This window comes from Drosophila virilis, chromosome 4, assembly GCF_030788295.1.
Source record: "Drosophila virilis strain 15010-1051.87 chromosome 4, Dvir_AGI_RSII-ME, whole genome shotgun sequence".
Classification (NCBI taxonomy): Eukaryota; Metazoa; Arthropoda; class Insecta; order Diptera; family Drosophilidae; genus Drosophila; species Drosophila virilis.
Genome location: NC_091546.1, coordinates 1,430,494 through 1,456,145, shown reverse-complemented (window position 1 = coordinate 1,456,145; position 25,652 = coordinate 1,430,494). Strand labels below are relative to the sequence as shown.

General features: G+C 40.6%; 1 protein-coding gene across 4 annotated transcripts in view; it reads left to right on the top strand.

Annotated features, from left to right (window-relative positions):
- Pvf3 (PDGF- and VEGF-related factor 3) overlaps window positions 1-25,652 on the top strand; it is a 75,876-nt gene that overhangs the window by 48,034 nt on the left and 2,190 nt on the right. For 2 of the 4 annotated variants that reach the window (XM_015168929.3, XM_070209138.1), the window contains exons 2-5: window positions 4,063-4,104; window positions 17,923-18,043; window positions 18,110-18,321; window positions 25,344-25,624. In XM_015168929.3, the coding sequence (XP_015024415.1) occupies window positions 4,063-4,104; window positions 17,923-18,043; window positions 18,110-18,321; window positions 25,344-25,624 (656 nt within the window). The remainder of the gene's footprint in view (window positions 1-4,062; window positions 4,105-17,922; window positions 18,044-18,109; window positions 18,322-25,343; window positions 25,625-25,652) is intronic. The other 2 variants (XM_032438812.2, XM_002059159.4) reach the window with 1 other exon arrangement.

The window sequence follows — 25,652 nt, the reverse complement described above, 5'->3', positions numbered from 1 at the left end:
TATATTTGCACAGTAGCAAACTATGGTTAAAGTTTAAAATCCATTTTTATTCGTTGAATACTAAAACCAACTTGCATATAAAGAAATTGAAATAGTTATATAGCTGTTTGCAAAGGTAAAAATAAACAAATTTAATTGTTATATAGATTTGGTTTAAAAACTAAATAAACTGTTGAGCAATAAACCAAACCAAACTCCTTCCCATTGATATAGAAGAGACTTTTCCCCGCTGTCAACTAAACTTCTAATGCTAATGAAAAGAGTGGGAAAACGGAAGTGGGAAACAGTTTATTAGCATTGTTGAATCTATAATGAACAATTTAGTATAATGTTGGTGTTAACCAAAAAAGTCCATTAAATTCCTAGAATTGCTTAAATTAAAATCAAATATCAATTTAGCCTAAGCCAGAAATGTTTACTGCGCATAAAGAGATAATGTTTTGCATATCCAATACGCTGTGGGATATGGAAATAGTTAGTGCAATAAACCAATTTAAGCTAATACAAATGGTAATTGTAAGTCCAATAATGATATTAGAGTACAACAAATGCACAGCAGGGCTCATTAATTAAGACATGCCAATGAAATCTTTGCTCAACCTTTACAACACATTCAGTTTAGCGAAATGTTTATTTCAAATTAGAGATCAGTCCAAACCAGATCTTCAATGCACATCGCATGAAACAGAACTCTGGCAAGATATTTGTAACAAATGTTTATTTCGGGCAACCGAAAAGTGATTCAACAGATGTTTAACAGCGAATAGTTCAGCTTATTTGCCATATCATGACGTATCATTCTCGTAAAATACGGCTATTATCAATGATCGCCTGCTCATTGCTGCTCATTGCTGCTCACTTGGCTGCTCATTTGCATTATGAAATTTCCTATCGTCAAGCGTTGAACGCGTCTCGCTTATCGCTTCCTATAAATTTGTCACGCTTCACACACACCACACAGCAACACCCTGACTGTCAGAAGAGTCACAAGAAATACACGAAAATTATGACATCAGACAAAACAAATGAACAAAAAAATAAAAAAAAAATTTCAAATAGGGGAAAAAAGTCATTATCAATTACGCCACTTAATTATTTTTATTGGAGCATAAAATGCTCCATTTCCATTTCTCGGTGACAACAAAAAATGCAGCTGAGACACACACACACACACACACAGCCTGCCTCCTCTTCTGTGTGTGTGTGTGTGTGTGTGTTGCACATGTGTCAATGATGTGCTAATTGCCGCGTGCCCACTTTTGACTGACTTTCGGGCACTTCGGGCCTGTGAACTTTGTGGCATGTTGCCCCTCGCCCCACCCAACGCCCATTTGTGGCATCGACATTTTGCATAATATTTGAGCATTTACAGTTTGCCGAATTTGCAAATTTTCTGGCCAATTTGTTGCTGGCCTCGATCTGGGCTTGGCCCAGACGCCGGCAAATTGCGAAAGCGAAGGCGTTTCACACTTTCCAATTCAATTTGCGTTTGCGGAACAACTGTGCTGCATTTATTAGCAATACCCTTCAAAAGGGCATATATATTTGTTTGCTTAGCATAAGAAGTCGCCGAGTCCATGAAGTACAAATATATATATATATATATATGGATCTATATATACAGCAGCAAGAGACGTGTCAATAGAGCCAGGTCTATTTGTGCCCTTCAATTCCAACTAATCTCTAAGCCTTGAGGCCATCGCCAGGAAATCTAATATAGGAAACGCCGAGATCGCAGAACTATATCATAAAGCTGCCACAGAAAAAATAGATTAAAAAATTGGTTTTTGTATGGAACAATGTTCTATTTCTTAAAAATATCTCAGCAATCATGAGCTTCACAATTCTCCTCAAACATGAGCAAATGCATAAGCTATATTTCTGGAATTGTATTTAATGTGCCTTTGGTCAGCTTCACAATTCCCCTCAAGCCATCAGCTGCACATCAAATCACATAATTTCTGTAGCTAACAGAATTTATAGCTAACCAAACGCTGGATAATACTTTCTTGAACAAGTTTCAAAGTCTTTTCGTTGATGTCTGCTGACTTTTTGGATTAAAATATTGCCTTAAAATAATATAAAAATACGATATATATTCATTTTCAAATTTTCGAAAATTGTAATGCAACAATCTGTACCAAAACGACTCTTGACCATAAATTTAGCAAAAAAAAAATGTTTTGTTAATTGTTTTCGACATTTTTGCAAAAGTTCAGTCAAAACGACAACACAGCACATCAATAATTAGCCCGGCTGTCAATTTTTTGCCCTCTTAAACGTTGCTGTGGCAATTAAGAAAAAAAAAAAAAGCCTGTCTGACAATAAAAAAACAAAAAAACTGGTGCTTGCAGCATTTGGCGGCACATGTGGCATGCATAATGCAATCGCACACGTTAATTGGCTTTTTGTCTTGATTAAAAAACAATTTCAATTGCTGCGATTTTATTTTTATTTTTTTGCCCTGTCGCAATAATTTAATTAAAGCTCGCAAATTGACGCCCACGCGTTGAACTGTCGCACAAAAAAGGTCACAAGCAAACTAGAAACGAGGCAAGGCACGGCCAAGCGCTGTTGTTGCCACAAAATTAATGCAACAATTTGTTGCCAGTCGCGCGACGCATTGTTTGCGTGAAAGTTGTTAATAAATTTTGATGGCAGTCGAGTTTAATGTTATACATTACATTAAATCGCAATTAAAGTCTTGTAAACGTGCCACGCATTTCACTTGTCAGCATCTCGACAGCAACATGCGCCCAGCAACATGTTGCTGCAACATTTCAATGTTGCAGTGAAAACGACATAGACTGCGACGTTGACGTTGATGTTGATGTTGACTTTAACGTTGACAACAACAACGCCCAAGTGCGGACGGCCGGTCATCTGTTGGGCTCTATTGGATCCGTTTTGGCCGTCTTGATTGATGGCCCATTGGCACAAGAAGAAGAAGAAGAAGAAGCAGAAGCAGAAGAAGCAGCAGCAGCAGCTATTGTGCATACCAAGTAAATGCGGCCATGACTCAACAAGTTGCAACATCCACACACACCCACACCTCCACACACCCACACACACACACACGCACGCAATTGCGAGTCTGTGTTTCTTGCCTCTTATGATTTTTTGTTGAGATTTGCGCAAAAAACTTTTAGTGCCAATTGCAGGTAAATTGTTGTCGTTGTCGTCAAGATTGATCAGAAAATATTGTGGAACATTTAATAGCTGTTGCCCTGGCGATTAAAGCTCCTTGCATAAAAAAACATTTGGATAATGTTGCGAAATGTTTTGAGATGCCTAAAAAATAAGTAGCATGTGAATTATGGAAGTACTTTAAATTTTGTATCGATTGTACTTAAATGTTTGTTTTATTTGATGATAGCTTTGTGTTTAAACATTCTCGACTGGGTTGTAGAATAGTTTATGCATATCTAGGCTCAAGTTGTCATGCATACATAACATTTTAGTTTCCCTCTTAGATATATATCTAGATATTTTTGATTAATCGATTTTTATTTTAATCGTTGATCGTTTATCTCATCTCTAGTTCCATCTCTTGCTTCATCTCTCTGATATCTCTGGTCGCAAAGCTTAGCTATGTTTAAGCTCGTTCTCTCTCTCTCTTTGTCAGCTCTTAATATATTTGTACTCCAATCCTATATATAGTATATGGACTAGAACACAACTCAAATACCATTTAATTTCCAGTTGAGCACAGACCTAGTTTAGCTTAGCTCAACATTTAGTGGCATATTCATTTGCTGTGCAAGAAACTCTAAAGTGGATCACTTTCCGCTCGTGTGGAGTGCTCCAAGCACAGCCTGGGTGGCATTTGGCCTCTGCAGCTCTGCAGCACTCGAAGAATAAGTACTTTACCAAGAACTTGCAATTATTGTTATATGCCTTGCTGGCGGGCAGTTGAATGTGGCCGAAGGGACCCGAATGCCTCTAAATTCCAAATACCAGCTAACAGGCGTTGCCACGCCCCCTTCTCCATGCTGACAACTTTGCAACTTTGTTCAACTTTGAAATGATTCTAATGCCCCTTTTCTCTCTCTTTCATTGCAGGTAAGTGCAGCTGGAAAGTCATTAGAAGACACCAATGGCCATGTAAGTAACAGAACATGAAGCCCACCTACACGACCCGGCAGCTAGTTCCCCTCTCTCTACACTCTCCCCCCTCTGTTTCTCTCGCTGTGTGGTCTACAATTGGCATTAGGTGAGCCACTCCTGACAACTGTTGGCACTTCCGCCGCCAAGTTTAATGGCATTGGCAATTGTGCTTACCAGACTCTGCCTCTACTCTACAATAGCTCGTTCTCGCTCCAGAGAGGTAGTTGAACCCGCACCCAACAGAAACTACAACGACTGCAACTGGCAACTGCAGTGCGGCGTCTGTTTAACGATCGTGACCAATTTGTGTTGGTCAAATCAACAAATCGACATGAGCAAATATTTACATTATACGATCGTCTGTCTGTCTGTTGCCTCGTCTTGACCTCTCCTCAACCCGCCGGCGCAGCGCTCCGCTTGTCAATCAACAGGCGGCGACTCATGTGTTGTGTGTTTAGCATATTCAATTGAGCGAATGCGAATATACACTCGAAGAAATTGTCAAGAATTTCACATAATACTTATATAGGCAAGCCACAAATATGTAAGGCTGAGACCAAGATTTTTATCCGAAGCATATTTTGTGCTCGTTTTGTGTATGCAAATGCTTCTAATAAGTAAATATTTTCTCTATCCAAGACTTTCCTCTAATATTTAATAATGTTTCATTAAGCATGCAAATTCTTGTTATAACTTATTTTGTGCTAAGTTTAAGCATACAAATGCTTTCATATCTGACAATGACTTAGTTGAAGCATATTTTATGCTTATTTCAAGAATGGCAATTCTTGTTCAAGTTAATTTTTGTGCTTACCTGAAGTATGCCAATGCTTTCTCGATAATTCAGACTTAAAAAAAACACAGAACTGGAAACTCGGTTAGTTTTTCTCGCAGTGCATATGCCAGTTGCTGTCACAAATTGCAATAAAATTGGCGCGGGGCGCCCCACAAAACGTGACGTGTCTAGATTTGTTTATAGGCAAATTTGATTTCGCCAGACTCTGCGAATTAATTTGACATTGTCGGCGGGCTTAATTGAATTGTTAGCTAGAACTCTTGACGCTGATTTGACTGGCAGCTATGTGGCTTACTTTGGCCAAAAGCCACGGCTAAGACCTGCAACTGAAACCCTTTTGGCCCACTTCCAAAGTAGCTGACCCTAACAAAGAGCACTTGCACCAAGTTTATGGCTTTCATTTTCTCGTGTTTTTGCTGTCGACTTGCCACGAAAATGTGGAACAATGTTTACGTTCTACTGCGGCTGCCAGCCAAAAAACTCTGGAACAATAACAAAACCCAAAAGACAATTTATCTGCGGTCCACCAAAGCTTAGACCAGCTTTTGTAGGGCATTGAAATAATGTGCTCTGGCCAAAATTGCATAACAAGCGTGATAAAATGTTTATAAATTTCTAGAAAAATACACAATTGTTTGGCAATAGAAACTTAGAAACTTTACTACAATAAACTAATTAAAACAATTTAAAAACTGATAAATTGCTGCCGAATTTGAGCCAGCGACCTTGCGCTTGCCAGTTCAACTTGGTGCTTGATATCCCATAAAAACCCCAAATAATGAAAGTTTACGAAATCTTTTTAAATATTTATAAACAATGCTGCTGCTTTTTATGTGCAACAACCAGCTGGATTGTCGGGACACTTTGTAAAAATTTCAAAAAAAAAAAAAAAGGTGCTACAGAGTGTGCATAAAAAATGGTCTCCTATTTATACGGAAATTGTCATTTTGTGTGACGCAGCGTGAATTTATTTGGACGTAACGCAATTTGCAGGACTGTCAAATGCAGTCAAATGCGAATCCAAATGCGAAATGTCAACGCATTCCGATGGGCGTTTCGAGAGTGTAAGGAGTGGGCGTGGCCATTAAAATAACCATAAAATGCACACACAGTAGCACAGAACAAAAGAGGGCAGCAGCAGGACAACAAAATTAAAACGATGCCAAACATGTTTAACATCAGCGACAATATTTCAACAAATATTTGCGGAGCATGCACAAAACATAAAACAGGGACCAAATCCACAGCTGGAAATTCAATTTGAGAGCCAGAAACGGGCCGCGTTACGGCTTTGAATTGTTTTGATTACATTTGTTTTTCTGGTGAAAGGGTATTTGTGAATGCACGAATTGGCCGCTTTGGCATTTAACCACTTTGCAATGCAAATATTGAAATATGCACTGAAGTCTCTCGCTGCTGACATTCGCAATTTAAATTTAATTTTAATTTAATGCAAACATTTGCGTTACGGGATTAATTATTTAATTCGATATGCGCCGTGCGCGGTCAGAATTTTAATTACATTTTTTGTCGATCAGCCTTTTTCGAGCTGTGATAATATTCTAGGGCACATATCCATTGTATTAATTAGCCCAGCTCCATTCCCAGTTTTGAGTGGCAAAAATATGAATATAATATGGATATGAATTAGTTTACATTGCATTCCCTTTCTTATTTTTATCCTGAAGTTAAATAATTACAAGCAACTTAATGTAGATGCATAAAAAGAATATTTTATTGAAATACTCTCGAAATGAATTAATTTATATTGCATTTAGTTTCCATTAGGTCTTATTTTTATCCTGAGGTTAAATAATTACAAGCAACTTTTTGTAAATGCATGAAATGAATATTTAACAAGCAATTGAAATACCCTTGAAATAGACCACACCTGAGATTATAATTGAGCTACACATGGAAAATGTAATTACGAAACACGCAGAGTTCATTGTTTGGAGAAACATGAAACGCAACTCCTTTCTTCAAAGAGTATTGTTCTGTCAGGAATCTTTACACCCCCCCGACAAGGTCTAATGAGCTGTACACACAATCTACCTGCTCGCTGACTATCTTTGGGCTTGAGTCGGAGAGTTCCCTGGTTGATTAGAGCCCATTAGAGGCGGCAACAACAATCGAAGTGCAACTGCAAATGCAGAGGGGGAGTCTCTCGAGTCTCTGTTGGAGAGGGAGGATGCAGTTAATTGTAAGCGCATCCACAAAATACATTCGGATAGTGCAAACACAAAGTTCAAAGTGCAGGGGAGCGAGAGGCTGGGATTAACACAGAGGCTGCACTTGTTTTTTTGGGGTTTAATGCACGATAACGGAGGCATACTTGAGGAGGCAGAGGCACACGATAAGCCGGCTGCTCAAGAAGCTAATGAAGCGTGCGGCTTTGCCGCCGTTGACATGGGACCAGAGATCCCTTCAATTGGCCCTGGGAAACTGATAATTCAAAGCTGCAAGCCCAAAAGATACAGGGTCTAAAAAGTTTTTTAATTAAATTGCAATCAGAAACAAGCCAGGAAACAAGTTACAAAGTGCCACAGCAAAAGTGCGGTCCCAACTTATTTTATTTTATTATTTTTTTTGCTTGTGTAAACTATGCAGACAGGCGCCAGCTGCACTTAATTGAAATGATATAGGAGGAGTCGAGAACCTCCCAAAAACTCTGAAGCCAACGAACCCAAGTCAAAACCAATTGCTCGCCTCACAGTTTGATGTTGGGGAATTCTTGAGAAATTCCCTGATTCTCCATCCAGAGTCGAGGCGAAATTTAACTGGAACAGTTCTCGAATGTCGCTTTTAAAGGCCATCATCATTTATTTAAGGCAACAGCTCGGCTTTGCGAACCTGCGACGTCATCTATCACGATAAGCTTCTAAGGAAATGATGAGAAATTAAATAAAACACGAAATCAATAAATTGCAATGCCACCAGCTGGAGACGGAGATGGAGTCGGAGTCGGAGTCAGAGAAGGAATGGGGAAACGGACCCAGGAGCCTTGCCCAAAGGCTGCTGCAAGCTGAAAATCTCAATAAACTGTCATTAAATATGCATATGAATATGCATGCAGCATATACAAATATATATATATACATATATATAGGATATACAAACGAATACAAGGATATAAACCACATCGAATAAGTATACGTGAGCTGGTAGATGGCAGATATGGCAGCGCTTAAAATGCTACATAAGAAATAACGTAACGGACGAAAGACAATAAATTGCATAAATTATGCTTTCGAAATGCTCGTAGTTATAAATACTTGCATATATATAAGGGGTACTCAGATACTATAGACGAAAAAAATAACGAGAAAACTATCGAGAAGGCAACCGAAAGCGAATATCTTAAAGCGAATATATCGATAATTGTGCCGATAACATTATCGGACACATTATCAGCAGCGATATATACTAAAAACTGATTCAAGTATTTACTAAAACAGCCATAAGATATTTATACATTCCATCGATTAAAATATCGATACATTTATGCTTAACTTCAGAGCAACAAATGTTTATTGCACTTATCGATAATAAACGATAACTTTACAGTTCTTGTAGTCAATTCTACTTTTCGATAATAAAAGTATACTTATAGTATCAGAAACATTATCGAGAAAGCAATCGTAAATGCTAACTAAAAGCAATCGATAATACATATCGATTGTGTTATCGATAAGGCGAATAGTGAAATATTTAAGCAAACATGTTCATTTTTTTTTTTTAATTTAATTTTGCCTTAAAATGCAGTTGTGAAACTTTAGTTATTGAGTGCTCTGCTTTTTCGCTTTGCTCAATGCGAAGCACTTTACGCTTTCATTAAAAACTGTGTTTGAAGAGAGCCGAGTTTGGGTATTGGTTGGCGTGAGTACCCTTATGCAGCAGGTCTCGGTCTCGGTGCGGCGCACACGAATTTATTTATTTTCAATCAATGTTTGCTCCTTGCCACAGTTGCCCCCCCCCCCCCTCCTCCCCTTGCCAGACCCGTCTTCGACATGCTTGCAACATGGTCGGCAACTTTTGTCGCCTCGTTTTCCCACTTTGGCGTTGCGGGCGCCACAGAGCGCGTGCCTCTGGAATATTTATGAGTTGCGTCCATCCATTGGCCATCGACCAGGAAGGGACGGACGGAAATCAACGCTGACCCACTTGGCTGGGGCAAGGACGGAGCCACAGCCCCGACCACGACCACGCTCACATCCACGCTGGCCTCCAAGTGAAAGTCAAGAAATTAATTTCCCAGCAACTCATTAATATTAAGTGCAAAAACCCAAAAAAGGCCATCAGACTTGCACATAATGAGACGCAGCTCATTCCATCAAATGTCACTGCTCGCCTGTCGCTTTAATTGCTGCAACATTCATTCAACCCAACCTGAACCCAAACTAAGTCCGAATTGAATCCAGCTCGGTTCCTGCTCGAATGGCGTTTTGATTTCCGTTTCCGCTGCGTTTCCATCTGCGCTAAATGCTTGCCATGTTTTTGTGCCCCATGCTCCTTGACCACGCCCCCGCTCACGCCGCACCGCACAAATGTGATTTATTGTAACGAAATTACAGCTGTTAAAAAAAAAAGCTAAAAAAAGATATGGAAAAAGAAAACGCTCGCCAAGTTGCCGAAATACATATGCTCTATACTCAAAATATTTACTCAGTGAAGTAGTTAAATAATTTACAAAAAATGCTGATCTTTATATAATATTTATTTTCTATGATCAAAATATTTACAAAATATTTAGTCGGAGTATTGTCAGAAATTGCTGGTTCATTTATGAAAATTATTTGCTGCCAATTAACTTAACAGATTGCTTAGACTGGGCAAATATGATAGCTTTGCGTTGCCAGATGCTTAAAAACAAGGTTTTTTTTATTTTTAAAATATGGTCACACTGTCTGTTAACAGCATCTGCTTGCTATCTATAAAACTCTTGCCTTTACCAGCTGAGCGATTCTTCAATTCATTCAAATTAAATCCCTAACTCTTCTAACTGCAAAAGTGCTGCCACATATTTAAATTTATTATAAGTTCAAGTAAACCCAAATGCTGCACATTTTCCGAGACAACTATTTTATAGGCAACAACTATTTTATAGTCCTTGGCGTTTCGCTTGATTTATATTTTTTTAATTTATTTATTTTTGTATTTCCAAGCCCACATCTGCTAACTGCCAAAGTGCTGCCACATATTTGCATGTATATTTTGCATCTATAAGTTGAATTAAGTCCAAGTGCTGCACATTTTGCAAGACAATTTTCCTAGAAGCCCTTTGCTAGAGTATCGTAGAGCAACAACTATTTTATAGCCTTTGGCTTTTCGCTTGGCTTCTATTTTTTTCTATTTTTTTATATTTCTTTTTCTTTTTGTTTCGTCGGATTTCCGCTCAAATCGATAGCTGCAAATTTATGACCAGTGTTGCCATACTAAATGAATTTATGGCAAACGCTTAACGCTGCCAAAGAGCTATGGGCAGAGGACGGTGGGCGGGGCGCGGGCGGGCTTGCATTTTGTGTGCTGCAAAATATGCGTAACTTTTTAGTAACTGTGTGAGTATGTGTGTGTGTGTGTGTGTGTGTGTGTGTGTGAGCTGAAGGCGCCCGCAGCAACAAGCCCGCAAAAAGTTGGCAACACTGAAAATTCATTTTGGGTTTTTCGGGTCTGGCTTCGCTCTGTGTATTTTTTTTTTTTTTTATTCCTGTTTTGTTCTCCGCAGAAGCAAAAACTTTTTGCGGTTTGTGTTTTTCGCCTAAAAGCAGGCTTTAAACTTTGCATAGCCCGCGCTGCAGCCAACCTCAGACCGTGCAGTCCCCAACCCGCTCTCTTCCCTCTCTCTTCCCACTGTCTCGCTTCGGCAATTTTTGAATTTGAATTTGAGGCATTCATAAATTTGACACTTTTGGCTTTTAGCTGCTGCCACTGACTGCGCTTTTTGGCCACACAAGTTGGCAAAAAGTATGGCTCTGGTTTTATCTATGCAAACTAAACTTTTGGCTCTCGTTGCGGTCTTTGAATTGCAAACCAGTTGCGAAGATGCCACCGAACTTAAACCGTTCCCCATTTCCCACTCCGAGCAGGACACAGGATATTAAGTACTATATAAATTACCCTTGGAACAGCTTCCAGCTGCTCTGCTGAGTCTGGTCTCAGCTGAACTGCTCGCCAAACATTTGAAATGTAAACCCAAAAAGTTTCTTAATTAATTTCTGTTCTCGTGCTGTTTAGAATACATAAGTTTTTACACTCTACTCAACTTTGTCCTGGCGAGTGGCATAAACAAGAAGTTAAGTGCACAAAATTGAACACAATTTACACGTTTCTATGGAGTATCACTTCATTTATATTATATACGATTGTTGTATATCATTTCTATTTTAAATATTTGCTTATAAGATGATTGCACAGTATTTTTATATCCGTAAAGAGGTTCAATATCAAAATCTTGCTTAGTTCCCTCTTTCTATAGAATCAATAACTCTTTCGGTATCACCCGGATCGGCCCAATATATCAACTAGCTGTTATAGAAAAGATAAGTTGTCTTTAAGGTACGTTCTTATTTTTTCAAATAATCTTGACCAAACTTACCCATTTACTTCTTCTATTTTATCCTTCATAAAACTGTTCTCTTTTTTTAGAAAATATTTAAATGTTTGAACAATATTTTTACAAGCAAGAAAAATATATTGAATTAAATATCCATTAAAAATTAAGTTTTTACAGCCCCAGGGTATTTACGCGAATATTCTTTTTTTGTTACTTCCGACTCCTTATCCAATTACACCAAAATCAAAGGGAAGAGAACTGCCTTCATGGAGGGGGGAGCATCACAAATTTGTATCATCTGACAGGCAGCTGCTTATCCCTGATGAGTTATGACAGAGTCCAGTTCGAGCTGAAAGCGGAAGCTGGCAATCAGCTTTATCCCAATCACAAATTGCAAGGACTCTTTTTTGCTGCTTAGAATTCTGAGAATTTAATTGTTGACTCGTCTGTTGACGACACTTCCACTTGGTTGCAAGCAAATTTATCACCTTTGGTGCGGCTGCAGCTCGACGACGGAGCAGCTGCATCAATGCGGAGAGAAACTGGCTCTCCTTCTGTCCGTCTGTCTGCCTGTCTGTCTCTCTGTCAGTCTGTCTGTCTCTCTGTCTGCCTGTCGCTGCTTTTATCAAGGTTCAGCGTCTGCTTATTAAAATCGCTTCGCGTCACACACTTTGCTCTGAGAGCTGCTGTTGACTGACTTAAATATGGCCAAGACGGCTGCCACGCCCCTTCACCCCTACAGCCCGGCTTTGCCCGTCTGGCTGCCTGGCTGTCTGGTTGTTTGTCATATTCACGGCGTCAAGTGGCAGACGCGCCTGTCAAGTTGATAGCTCCGCGTCGCAACGCGCTTTTATTTATTAGCTGCAGCGTTTCGCTTACAGCAACAACAGTTGCCGCTGGGCAGCAGCAACAGCAGCAACTGTTGCCGATGGCGCACAGCAACGACTCGCACTTGCAATTGCTATTTCCTCTTACTGCTTCTTCTTTGCCACATGCGCTGCCTCTGGCCCAGACTAAATCGCCATCATTTTTGGTTTGTTGCTCGTCACGTTTGTCACTTCTGCGCTCTGACATCCGCATCCGCATTCGCATCCGCTTTCAGCTGTGGCCTGCAACACGTTTAGAAAAGTTTTCGTTTTTGCTGCCTGCTTTTAGGCGCCTTCTGTTTTTCCCCCCTTCTCTTTCTCGTTTTTTTTCTGCTTTGCATGCGAATCGCGCATACGCCACGTCTGACAATTGCATATTTTTTATTATTTATTCGCACAAGACAAATTCTAAAAGTTGGCGTCAGATAATGGCACAAACAGCGGAAAACGGATGCAAACGCTGAACTGCAACTGCAACTGGAACTGGAACCAGAACTGGTACCATTTTTTGCAACTTAAGAAACGATAACAAAACTTTGTTAACGTATAAAAACAAATAGGAAAGAACAGAGTATAGAGGAAAAGTATAGAGTAAAAAAATAGTATAAAACCTCTACTCCACTTTAGATATTGAGAATGTAAAGTATGAAAGAGAGAACTATAGAGTAAAGAGTATAAAAGACTATATATATAAAGACAGTGTAGAGTATAGAGTACCGAGTATAGAGAGAACTTAGTTGAGAAAGAATGGAGCATAAAGAATACAGAGAGAATAATGTATAAAATAAAAGGAGTATCTGGAGTGTATACAGCTCGAGTAAAGAGAGTGTAGAATATAGAGTAGACAGTATTAAGTATAGAGAGTATAGATTATAAAGTTCAGTGACTATAGAGTATATAAATATATAGGATAAAATATAGAGTATTCTAGAGTATAGAGAATATAAAGTATAGAATATAGAAGATTTCGAAAGTGCAGCAAAAAAAAAGAGTATACAATATATAGAAAATTGAGTGAGAATATAAAGTTTATGAGTATGGAGTATCAAGAGCATACAGAGTATCGAGTATAAAAAATATAGATTAAGAAAAGTATCGAGAATATAGAATAAAGAGAGTGTAGAAACTATACAGATTAGAATGCAATGAGATCATGAAGAAAATTCTTGATAAATGATTTAAACTTTTCCATACTTTGTATGAGAAAGCTTAAACATTTTAAAAAATCTTGATTTCCATTACTAGTATTTAAACATAAGAAACCTTTTCAAATTTCTCTAATTCTCTTTAAATTTCTTTATTTATTTTACCAATTTCTCTATTTTTTTTTTTTTGTTTAAGTTAGGGTACACAAAGAACTGCATGCAGAATGCTCGTCACATTCCTAGTCGAAGTTGTTCTCGTAATTGTTGTTTACTCACAGATGCAATGTGGTGCATAAAATAGCCTTTGACCTCGCACCCCTAACCCCACCCCTCCCCCTTCCCGCATGACGGTCATCCCTCGTTACCTGTTTGCTTGATGCGTTTTGCAATGCATATAAATTTTATTTGTTCAACTTTATAATGGCAATGGAGTTGATGTTACCACTAAACTCAGTTCTCTTCCGTTCGAACGAGATAAAAAAATAGGGAAAGACAAAGAGATAGAGAGAGAGAGAGAGAGAGAGAGAGGGAGACAGCGCTAAAGACATATATAAAAGTTTGCTGTGCAAAAGTTGATTGTTAGCAAAAAGTTTTCCTTTTGAGGTAACGCATAAATTTGTATTATTTATTGTTGCTTGTTAAAGAGGCCCGGAGACCCGCCTCAGACCTGGCGCAATCTATGCGGTTCTGTGGGTGGCTTCACTTTCCAGAATGCTTTTAAAAGCGCTTTGTGGCTTCTGATTTGTGCACTCATAAAACATATGGTTTATAAGCTGCAACATTGGCAGTTAAATATGCCCACAGAACTTTATATATTGCTTTTATACCCTTTGAGGAATTTTTGATGCAAGGTATTTAAAGTTCTGTGTAGTCATACATTAAATATTTAACAAATTTTAATCTGTTAATTTATTAATAAGTATATTGCTATTACAATTTTATTAGTGAATAGCTGTAAAGTTGGCTGCGCTTCATAACAGTGTCTGTTAAGTTGGCTGCGCTTGTTTAGTCGATAGCTCGTGTTAAGTTAGCTGCGCTTAGCGCATAGAGAGTTTCTGGTCTTAAGATAAATGGTTCGATTCAGGATCTAGTTGTTGGAAAATAACAAATGAGAACCACTTATAAATACATTAAAAAATATTACAATTTTATATGTGGACAGCTGTTAAGTTGGCTGCGCTTCGGTAATTAACGGCGTCTGTTAAGTTGGCTGCGCTTGTCGAGTTGACAGCTCCTGTTAAGTTGGCTGCGCTTAAAGCGTATAGAGTATCTAGTTAAAAGCTGCTGTTAGTTAAAGGAGACTGAATTGAGAATCCGAGCTAAGAAGTTTAATTTCTTTTCTTTATTTATATTTTAGCAAGTGTTTATGAAACTTATTACTGGGGAAAGGCTGGTTTTATTATAACTGTTTTAGTTCGGAATCTACTTCTTGATAAATAACAAATTGGTATAGCTTCAAGTACTTCGTTGTCGAACACTGTTCCTGCTTTTATTACTCATGTTATTATTTTTGCTGTTATTGTTGTTGTTGTTGCTGTTGCCCAGCGGGACCCTTTGTACCACCTACACACACACGTCACTTTGTGCCTTTGGCATTTGAAACTTAATTATTGCACATACGACACGTTCACCCAGGCGCCCACACACACACACACCCAGCAGGCAGTTGCTGTTTATTTATGAGCTGTTTCAGCTTCTGCGCAAATTTCCCAAGTGCCTGATTGCCTCAACGTCGACGTCAGACTTTAAAGAATTGCTGGCTTTTAAATTTTATCAGCTGCCTCTGAATGTTTAATGCCAAATGACCAAAGCGCCTCGCCATGTACCTGCTGCCTTCCGCTGCGTCTTTTGGCCGTTGTCCTGCTGCCATCGGATGCCTTTACCACACACAAGGGATGCATTTGCATGCGCCGTAATTCAAATCGAGGCTAACTCGCCCGCTGATGACCAGGTGTGAGCAGCTGGGTTCAAAGTTCAGCTCGCTGTGTTTGCACTAACCCCTATCCCTTTCCCGCTCTTCGTTCACTCTCCATTGTCGACTGCCAGCAACAGCAGCTGCCTGCCCCTGACAAGCCCTTTGTCAAAGAATTGCCTGCACTTCGCCTACCGCCCCCCCTCCTCCCTCCCTCCACACTCAGCCCTTCTCTGTCAACTTGTGAGTGTTTCGCTTGTTTAAATTTAGTTAGGCGCATCTCCTTTATCAGCCCGGCCACGTGGCTCCACGCTGCACGCTGCGACTAACGAGCCGCTCAATTTAATCAGCCTTTGTGCCGCATATTGCCAATGAGAGAAAGAGAGAGAGGAGGAGAGAGGGGGCGGAACTTAAAAGCGCATCATGATATGTGCAGCACTTGTGAGTTCTCTCTTTGACTTTAATGTGACAGCAGACATGGACTAAAATACGTAAAATACGTATATATAAATCTATCGATTTAAGTGGAAGCTTCTGCATAAATGAAAATAGCTTAAAAGAAGTTTTTAAATATGTAGGATAATGGGATAATCTATTTTATTAGCTTATTAATTGATATGGTTCTTAACCTAGCTTTACAATACTTCAATAATATCGAATATTTATTTATTTATTTTTTTATCAAATCAAAAGACGAGAGAACAGACTTTAGCTTTCTCTTAATATTTTGAGCAAATCATAAACAGTCTTTATAAGCTTGTCATTCCCTAATCTATATGTAAACACAGGCACTTTCTTGATCTCTTGTCGCACAATTCTTGTAATTTCCCAATATTATCATCATTTTATGGACATGTTTTATGCACTCGGCAATCGTAACCAAAGGCCACAAAGCGATTTGTGTCAGCTTAAGAGCGGCCACTCGACCCTAGAGGGGGGCGAGCGGTTCGTTTTAATCAAATTGAATTGGCCTTAATGCCAGGCATTGGTCAATGAAGCTGGCCATAAAGCAGAGCGCGGCACTTCATGCCAAAACAATTCCATATATTTGCGCATTAACGCCACGTTGCGGTGCCCGGAGAGCAGGGCGACCTGGTGGGGAGTTGGACTGGGGGAGGGCAGTGTTGTACAAACAATGGCGCATTCATAAGCCCAAGGTTAAACCGCTAAAAAAAAAAAAAAATCATTGAGCGCCATTGTTTTGTTTGGCTCTTTGCTAAGTCAAATGAAATGGGCATAAAATGAACATATAAAATGCCAAGACGCCGAAGATTTATGCCAATGGCTCTTGAGCACCTTGATGTTAGCTCCCCTCCCTCCTCTGACTGACCCCCCCCCCCCCACCCCCTCTCACGCCCTCTGACTCCTGTGCAACTAATGAACGGCGGCGCCTCGAACTCAAGATTTTGAGTCCAAGTCCAAGTCTCAGCTGCGGTTGATTTTTTGTTCATTTTCTGGCATTTTCTTGGCTTTGAACATTTATTTAGCCATTCGGCTCATTGGCACTCGACCACGTTGAACGCCTCTGTGGTCGAGGCTGTGGCTGCTACTCCTCCTTTGGCACGTTTACCAACACTGTTCGCTGCTGAGGCAAAGCTGCGGCTGCGGCTGCTGCTGCTGCTGCTGCTGTTGGCCCTCTGCCTGCCTCATTAATTTCGCTTAACTTCACAAATTGCCAATTGTGCGCATTGGTCAACAAAATGTTCCTCTTGTTGTTGTTGTTGTTGTTGTTCTACTTTGAGTTCTCTGCAGCGTCCAACTGCGGGCATTGTTCTCAATGGCTCTGTTGCTCGTATTTATTGCCCGGACTGCCAATTTGTTTTGCTTGCTGGCATTGTTATAAAAACCACTCACAAAGGCAAAAGGTATCATGACTTTGTGATAGCTTTTTTCAGTTGTTAGATATAAATTCAAGCTGATGTGCAATATTTTCTTATAATTCTCAACTGGTCAAGGCATATCATGCAAAGTCAACCCAACAATCTCCCAGTCTAAAATCTATATAAATTCTTCAGACATTTGTAATCTTTTCGCCATACATCAGCTTTTACTGAAAGGGAAGTGTATACAATATTCGTTGCACTGCACATAGCTAAGGCTAACTTATGGCCATTGTTGCAGCAATTGTTGTGACTGTGAAAACACATGAATTCTTAGTTTATGAAGTTCTGCAGCAATTGACCGCCTCCAGCCTGCCTCCAGCCTGCCTCCTGCCTACCTCCTGCTGCCTGCCAGACAGTTGATGTTTGTCTGGCACGTTACCTGAATCTCTGCCAGGCCGCACACAGTCGCCAGCCTCTTCGGGCTTGGTTGGACAATAAATATTGCGACAAATTGCCATCACATGGCACAAATGGCCATTTTATTTAGTGATGACTTTTGTGTGGGCTGCACATGGCGTATGCGTAATGCGGCAAGCAGGGGCCACTTTTAAGCCATGTCACAGCTGAAACTTGGGCCTGGCATTCGGCTCGATTAATTAAGTTTGTCAACTTTTTTGTGCTGGCATTAATCAAATTTTCATTTGTTCTTTACACACACAGGATGCGGACAACAGTTACTCGAGAAATCACATTGCCGGCACCCTGACGGCCCACAAGCAGAAGAAGCTGGGCACGCCCGAGGCTGTGCTCAACACACAGCGCCAGCTGGCCGAGGATAAGGGTAAGCACGGACGCAGGTGTGAGGCACAGCTAAACAAGCTAATCACACTCGAACTCCCTTTTGCAGCCAAGGCAAGAGCACACATGGAGGAGGTCAGGGATGAGAATATTTGCCGCTTGCCCCAGCGAAGATGCCTGCGCATCGAGCGGGAGACATCGAAGACCTACTCGCCGCACTGCACCAGCGTCTATCGCTGTGCCGAGGACAGCGGCTGCTGTCCCCAGCGCAACGAGATCTGTGCCCCCAAACGCACCCACAAATTCGAAAGGCATTTCAATGTAAGTACACGAAATTAATTTACCTTTCAGCTGAACAAGCTGCTGGCTTTGCTACGTTTTTAGTAGATAGTATTTATTTATTAAATTTAAACAATTACTAAGTTAGCAAAGTTGGCAAGTTAACAGCCGAAATCTGAAGGTAATCTTTTTGAGAGCTGATCTATGCATAAAATGCATTTTAATTATTTTAAATTTCTTGACGCTGTTATCGATATATCGATATATTGGTGGGCATTTCGGAAGCCAAAAAGGAAAAGGAAGTTAGCAAAACTAGAAAGTTATCTATCTAAATCTTTAAGCAAATTTCAGCAAGTTTCTCATTTTATAGATCACTTTTAAATTAGTCAAATTCCTTGGCCCAAAATCAATCAAACAGCAGTGTTATCGATACATCGATATGTATTTATCATCACACAGTGTTGCCAAACTGCAAAAAAAAACATTCATTCAAATGTGGAACAAACATTTTTCTAGCTTCTTTGCGTGTATAATAATAAAATATAATAGTCAAAATCTAATTTATCGATATATCGATAGGCGCCTATTCAATTTAGTTGGCGTTGCCACACTACAAAAAGCTGTAATTCAAATTGGGAACAAGCCCGTTTTCAGAAACTTCTACATAAAAATATTTAAATATTTTAAGCTCCAGCCTAATAGATCGACTTATCGACAGGCGCCCCCATTTTAATTTATTTGGCGTTGCCACACTGCAAAAAAAAAAAGCATTTAATGTAAGCACAGCTTTGCCACATTTAATGCTTGCTCTTAACTACCTGAATATGTGCCACAAATTGCATATCCGCTCACTTAACGCTGCCTCTTTGCTAAATTGGTAATTAAAAAATGTTAATCATGCTGTATCCGAGCGTTGCCAGCGGGCACAATAATTCGGGCACACACCTTGAAAAACTGAATAAATACATAAACGAAATTCAGCAGCCGGGCATAATTACATTCTCGATTTCAACATATTGAATGCTCGTTACAAAAGTAACAAAGACAACAACAGCAACAACAACAAAATCATGTGGCATAAATCAGCAACAAATTGAATTATCATTGCGTCATTAAAAACTCATTTCGTAGCGCAAACATTAAAAAAAAATATATAAATTGGAGTAAAATGTATAAAAGAAAAGGTGAAACGATATAATTATGTTGCAACATGACGCCCTCAAGCATGACCTGCGCCCCCAACGTGGCAGCGACAACAATCAGAGCAATTGCAACAACAAGCACGTGGCTGTAATCGAGGGAGAGAGAGAGAGAGAGAGAGAGGGAGAGAGACAGTGCGAGGGAGACAGCTGAAGGCAAGAGGCGAATAGAAGTCGCACAATGCGCGGCAGCGACTCTTGACAAATGGTTACAACTTTTGGGGCATGCACGACTACAAACACATATGGAGACATCCATGTATGTGCTTGTGTGTGTGTGTGTGTGTTTAGTTAGGGCCTAGGCCCTATATGAATGTAGCTCCTCGATTCGGTTGTTGTTGCTGTCGTAGCCGAGCGCAACGATAGGAAATTAAAAATATAAAAAAGTGAACATTCAATAAAAAAAGGGCGAACTAGAATAATGAAAAAATAATAAAGAGAGCGCAAATATAATGAAAGATCGTTCATGAATGACAGATCCTATTCTATTCATGTATTTGCACCCACGCCTCGGTTAATAGACCCTGGCACATTGTTAGCCAGCACTTCGGTTAGCCGCAAAACCAACCCAGCCTAATGACTTTTATCGAGCATGTGGTACTGCTAAATACCCTGCAAAACTAACCCAGCCTAACGACTTTTCATTAAAAACACATTAGGCTGGTATAGGTGAGCGTGGCGGACCTTAAGATACCCTACAGAACCCAGCATAACAAGCTTTCATTGAAAGTGCTATAGTCGCGGCTATCCGACTAGAAGATACCCTACACAACTAGCACAACCGATAACGATTTTCATTAAAAAACATGTTAGAGTGCTTAGAGTGTGACGTATAGATACCTTAAAAAAAAAACAACCTTTTATCTTTCCAACTGTCAGATACCCTACACGCAGGGCCAAGCTGTCATTGTAAGCATTCTTGCTATCTTCTATGCATGCATACACAAAAACACACACACACACACAAGCTGTGCTTCTTCTTCTTTAATACCCTATAATTATGGAAAATGCTTTCTTGCCTAACTTCGGTAGTTATAAAACAATCTTGATGAATTTTTTGAAGCTGAAATATGGCCTAGATATATGTGTGCATACCAAAGCGCAAAGCTCTACCTTTAATAAATATGATAAAATTCCTGATATCGGAAGAAATGAAGAATATATTCAAAAATTAAATAAGCTATATGAGAAGTTAAGTGCACATAGCTTTTAGAATTCACGAGTTATAAATCATGTCAGGGTTGAAAATAGTATAAAATACATGTACATATATGTGTGTATAAATATATATATTTAAATTTTATTTATATTTATATTTAAATATATGTGTGTATACATATATATATATTTAAATTTATATGTGAACAAACTGAATAATTGAGTTTGGCGCACTTTTTTTAGCCAGAGTGCATGTTAACCAAGTTAAGCCCCAGCTGAGCCCTGCATGAAAAACCAAATTAGTCGAGCTGTGTGCACCTGACTGAACGCTCCACTCCCCCCCATCCCCCCCCCCCCCCTCCCTCCACTCCGTGCAGTCAGCTGTCAATGTGTGTGTGTTGTAGAATTTGGTGGAAACCTGCAACTGTCGTCGGGCATTTGGCATAAAGTTGGCAACGAAAAGTTGGCCTCGCTGCCAATAACTGTTCATAACACGCACGCACTGGACATTAGGTAGCTGCCACGCCCACTGACTATAACCGCCCACCAGTGCTGTTAACGTGCAATGGCAATTTGCATTCAAGGCGCACCTGAGCTGCGACTCGAACTGGGACTCGAGCTGGCGGCGGATGTGTCACGAAACTGTGGCAACTGTGGCAAGTGGAAGGCACCCGTCCCTCCCCCCTCCACCCCTAACGTCTCATTGTTTAATAAGCAAAATTAATGTTTGCTTTTGGCCCGGCGACAGGCTCCACCCACAGAGCACAGAGCTGATTATGCATGTGCCTTGCAGCGAATCGCGCGAGCTTGAGCCACATTTTGTGGCAAATTAATTAAACGACCGAGACAGGAGGCACACAACAGGACAACGGGACAGCGGACCAGATTGGACATGGCCAGCGATTTGCCTGTCAGCCAATTGACTTTTACTTTGCCAATGCCAGCCAGGTGGGCGACATGGACATGGACATGCAATCGGCGCCAGGTGCAAGCGCAGGCGCAGGCGGAGGAGAAGGGGTGGGGGCGGAGGCGTTGGCTTTCACGATGCGAAGGCTCTTCTAGCTTCTGGCCTGGTCCGGGTGAAAGTCATCTCACACGACATCTCTTTCGCCGTGGTGCATTGAACCCAGAACCGAGGCGAAGCGTCATAAATCTCGCCATGCTTTACAATATGTGCCTGGGCCGGAGCTCTCCTCGTGTCTGGCCTGCCGTGGATCGCTGGGGCCAATGCACTCCTCTGTGTGCTGTGGCCAACAATGCAGACTGCACTTCCCGGTGCCCCCTCCCCCCGACCCCAGCATCTCTCACCATCGCTCCCCACCCCCCTGAATAACCCAGCACAAAATTTGCGCAACATAAATTATGTTTTGTAAGAATGTTTTTTTGATGCAGCACTCCTTCGCGCTCATCTCCTCTGGCGCTCTCTCCCTCTCTCTCTCTCTCCCTCTCTCTCTCTCTCTCTCTGTCTCTCTCGCTGTCTCTCAGTCTATCGTCTTGCTGCTCTCAAGCTGTTTGCCTGGCACTTGACACCTCTCAATGACAGCCGCTGAGCTGCCTCTTTGGCTCGTGTGTTCGCAAACTTTGGCTCCCAGCTCCAGCCTCCACTCCAGCTCCCACTGCTGCTCCTACTCCTGTGCTTTGCCTGCTCTCCTGGCCACATATTTTTGTGCTTTATGGAGACAAGCAGCAAAGCGGTTATTTATTTTTTTTCGCTTCAGTATTATTTTTTGTATGCTTAAGCTGGCAGATAACATTTTCGAAACTTTGTTGGCCCAAAAGTCGCACAAAAAGTGACCACAAGTGAGGACAAGCTGAGCGCAAGTTAAGTTATTTCATTTTCATTCTTGACGAAGCTCTACATATATTTACCAAAAGCAGACGGCTGAGCAGAATGCCTTAAGATCGAATCACGTTGTAGATATTATTCAATTAAATCACATATTTTATTTATTATTTAAATATTTTAATCATTTATTTTAAATTTTATTTATTGTTTAAATATTTGAATCACATATTCTCCCTTACTATACTCTCTCTCTCTTTCTCTCTCTCTCTCTCTCGACCTCTTCAATTTATCTTCATCTAACTATCATTATCTGGAGTTAATGTAGGGTATTCAAACTTCGACTGTAACTGACTGCGTTTGCCTTATTGCTTGACTTTCATGGAGCGCATTGCCCCGGCATAATTCCTGTGGTCTTGCCTAACTTTTATTGGATAATTAAGCGCTGCGCCTCGCCAAGTGTGCGTGGGCGTGAATGGGCGTGGCTGTGTTCTACTCATAGCTTGTTTTTGCCCCTTGACTCTCGTGTGTGTGCATAAATCTTCGTGTCGAAACTTTTTCCCAGCAAGCGCATCATAAATATTTGAAAATTAAAAGCCCTCCACAAAGCGGTCTCCAGGGGCGGGTGGGGTGGTGAGGGGAGGGGTTTTCACCTGCTTATCTGCGGCTCCATAAAAGTCTAGCAAAGGGCAACAAGAGTCATAATTAGATGCATGTGAAGGCGGTTAAGGCAGAGCTCGTATTAAGATGAAAATGTGCAGAAAAGCTACTGTCAAATGACCCCGAAAAGAGTTCAATGCCAGTTAAATTCAGTTAAAAATTGAGTCCATGAATGTTAATAAATGTTTATATTTTAATAAATTCTGTTTGTGCTTTGCCTCAAATTTGCTTCATATTTCAACAAGCAGTTAAAGTAGCATGTATTATTTATTTATTTAACTTTTTTCCGTGCTGTCCTCTTGTTACATTCATCCTCTTACTTTGTCTCTTATAACATTTATTTCTTTAGCAACATCTACTTAACATACTGTTATAATTAACATAGCTGGCGACACTGTAGTAATAACATAGCTATTCTATTAAGCAGAAAAGCTAGTCCGGGCAAAGTCGGGTTATTTCAACAATTCTCTCTTCCGTGTCCCTCTCTCACACGCTCGCTCTCTCCCTCTCTCTACCTGCAGCTTCTCTAGTTTCTCTAGTTTCTCGCACAAAATCTGCCACTTACCCAACACTGTCAAGTAGTGTTAATAGCTTAAACGCCCACGATGCATACAATGCACTACAAATTGTTCTACATTTCACATGCTTGGCTTGAGTCCTTGGTGCTTGGTTCTTGATGCTTGGTGCTTGGTCTCCTCTCCTTGGCTGACTCGAGTCCTTCGGTGCTCGGGACGTCTTCTGCAAAGCAATAACTGACTAATTGCTTGAGTCCAAAGTGCGCACTTCTTGCACACACGAGAGCGCCAAGTGCATTTGCATATATATTATATATAAATATATATATATAAAAATATGTGGCACAGGCTTAGCCCAATTAGAGGCGTGGCTTGCCTTGGGGGGGTAAAGGCAAAAGCCCGGCATATATCATGCATGGGATTGAGATCCAACCACTTTGCCGCAAGTTGAGAAGTGCTTGGCTGGCAGCTCGAATGCGAACACAAACAACAAAGAATCGGGAATGGAGAAAGGCGTAAGGCGTAAGGAGAATGGCGAATGGAGAAAGTAACAGCAGCACTTTGCACTTCCGTTTCCGGCAATTATTCGGCTGCAGCTCTTCAGGCGAGCTCAGCAGGATTTTTGCCCCATGCAATCGTGCGCCTGCTGCAATTTTCCTCAAATTTTATGCTGGTTGTTAAAAAAGTGGGCGGTGGGCGGTGGGCGTGTTTGCCATGTGACATGTCAAGCATGAAAAACTTTTTCAATTCGTTGCATTCCAAAAATTTGCATAAACATGCCACCAAAGTTGAGCACGCCCAGCAATAACAAATAAAATGAAAATTAAATATACTTTAATGCAATTTTCTCTGTTTTTTTTTTTTTTCATAAAAAATAGAAATAAATGTGTGTATCAGCGCATAAAAAGGTTTGAAATCATGTTTTTATTCTTTTTGATCAGCTGTCAGTTTTCTGCTTTGATGCGTCCAATCAAATTCCAATGCTCGAAAAGCCTTCAGCCTCTAAAAATTGTGGCCAACAACATTTTGGGCACAGTTTTGGACTTAATTTGCCTGGTTTCTCAGCCAGCTGGCAGCTATTTACTTAGCTTGATTAATAACCGGCCTCTGTAATTTTAATTAAACGAATCCCGCTTAATTTATGCAATTCATATGGCATTTCATCATTTTGCACTTGTCATGCAACAGCAAACGAGACTCCGACTTTGACAGCCGACGACAAAGCGAAACAGAAGCCGTTCAACTTGTCTCCTAATGCCTGTCGCCAGGGGCTTAGTCCAAGGGGGGATTTGCAAAGTGTATATATATTTAAAGGGCGGTCTGCGACTATCCATCTGTATGTTGCTTTCAAAGTTTAACAGATTAACAAGAATAGAATCTCTGTGGATCGATTGGATGAGATATCAGATATCTACTCTTTGTGCCCCCTTACAATAGGGCCTGCCTACGCCTCTGGCACCCACAAATGGCAACTGACAGCTGACAACTCATTTAGACTTACAAGAGCTATAGAAACAAGAATAACAATGACGACAACTTTGATGAGCAGTCCAGCTTAAGGAACAGTCAGACAGAACCCAGAAAGTTTTGAATAATAATCTCCATATGCAAATTAACCGGGTCAGGGAGAACTATGCTAAAGTTGAGTGTGAGCTCGTGTGCGTGTGTGAATGCCACTTAAAGGCATATTAAAGCCCAATTAGCTAGAAAGTAATAACAGGGCCAACTTCTAATTCCCTTCCATTTCAGGTCATGAACCACATTGATAAACGCATCAGCGTCGAGAAGTTGACCCTTGTGAATCACACCGAATGCCACTGCGTGGAGCGCGGCGCGAGCCTGGCGGAGGGGCACGCAATTGGCACAGGGCTGCCGGATGAGCAGCAGACCTTGCCCCACTTCGAGTGTCCAGCCCTGTTCGAGAAGATATTAGGCAAGGATGGCAAATGGCGCTGCGACTGCTCCTCGAGCAACGATCATTGCAATCTATTCAAGAGCGGCAGCGAGCACTTCTCCCTCAACGATCGCAAGTGAGTTCTAATTCCTGCTTATTCGTAA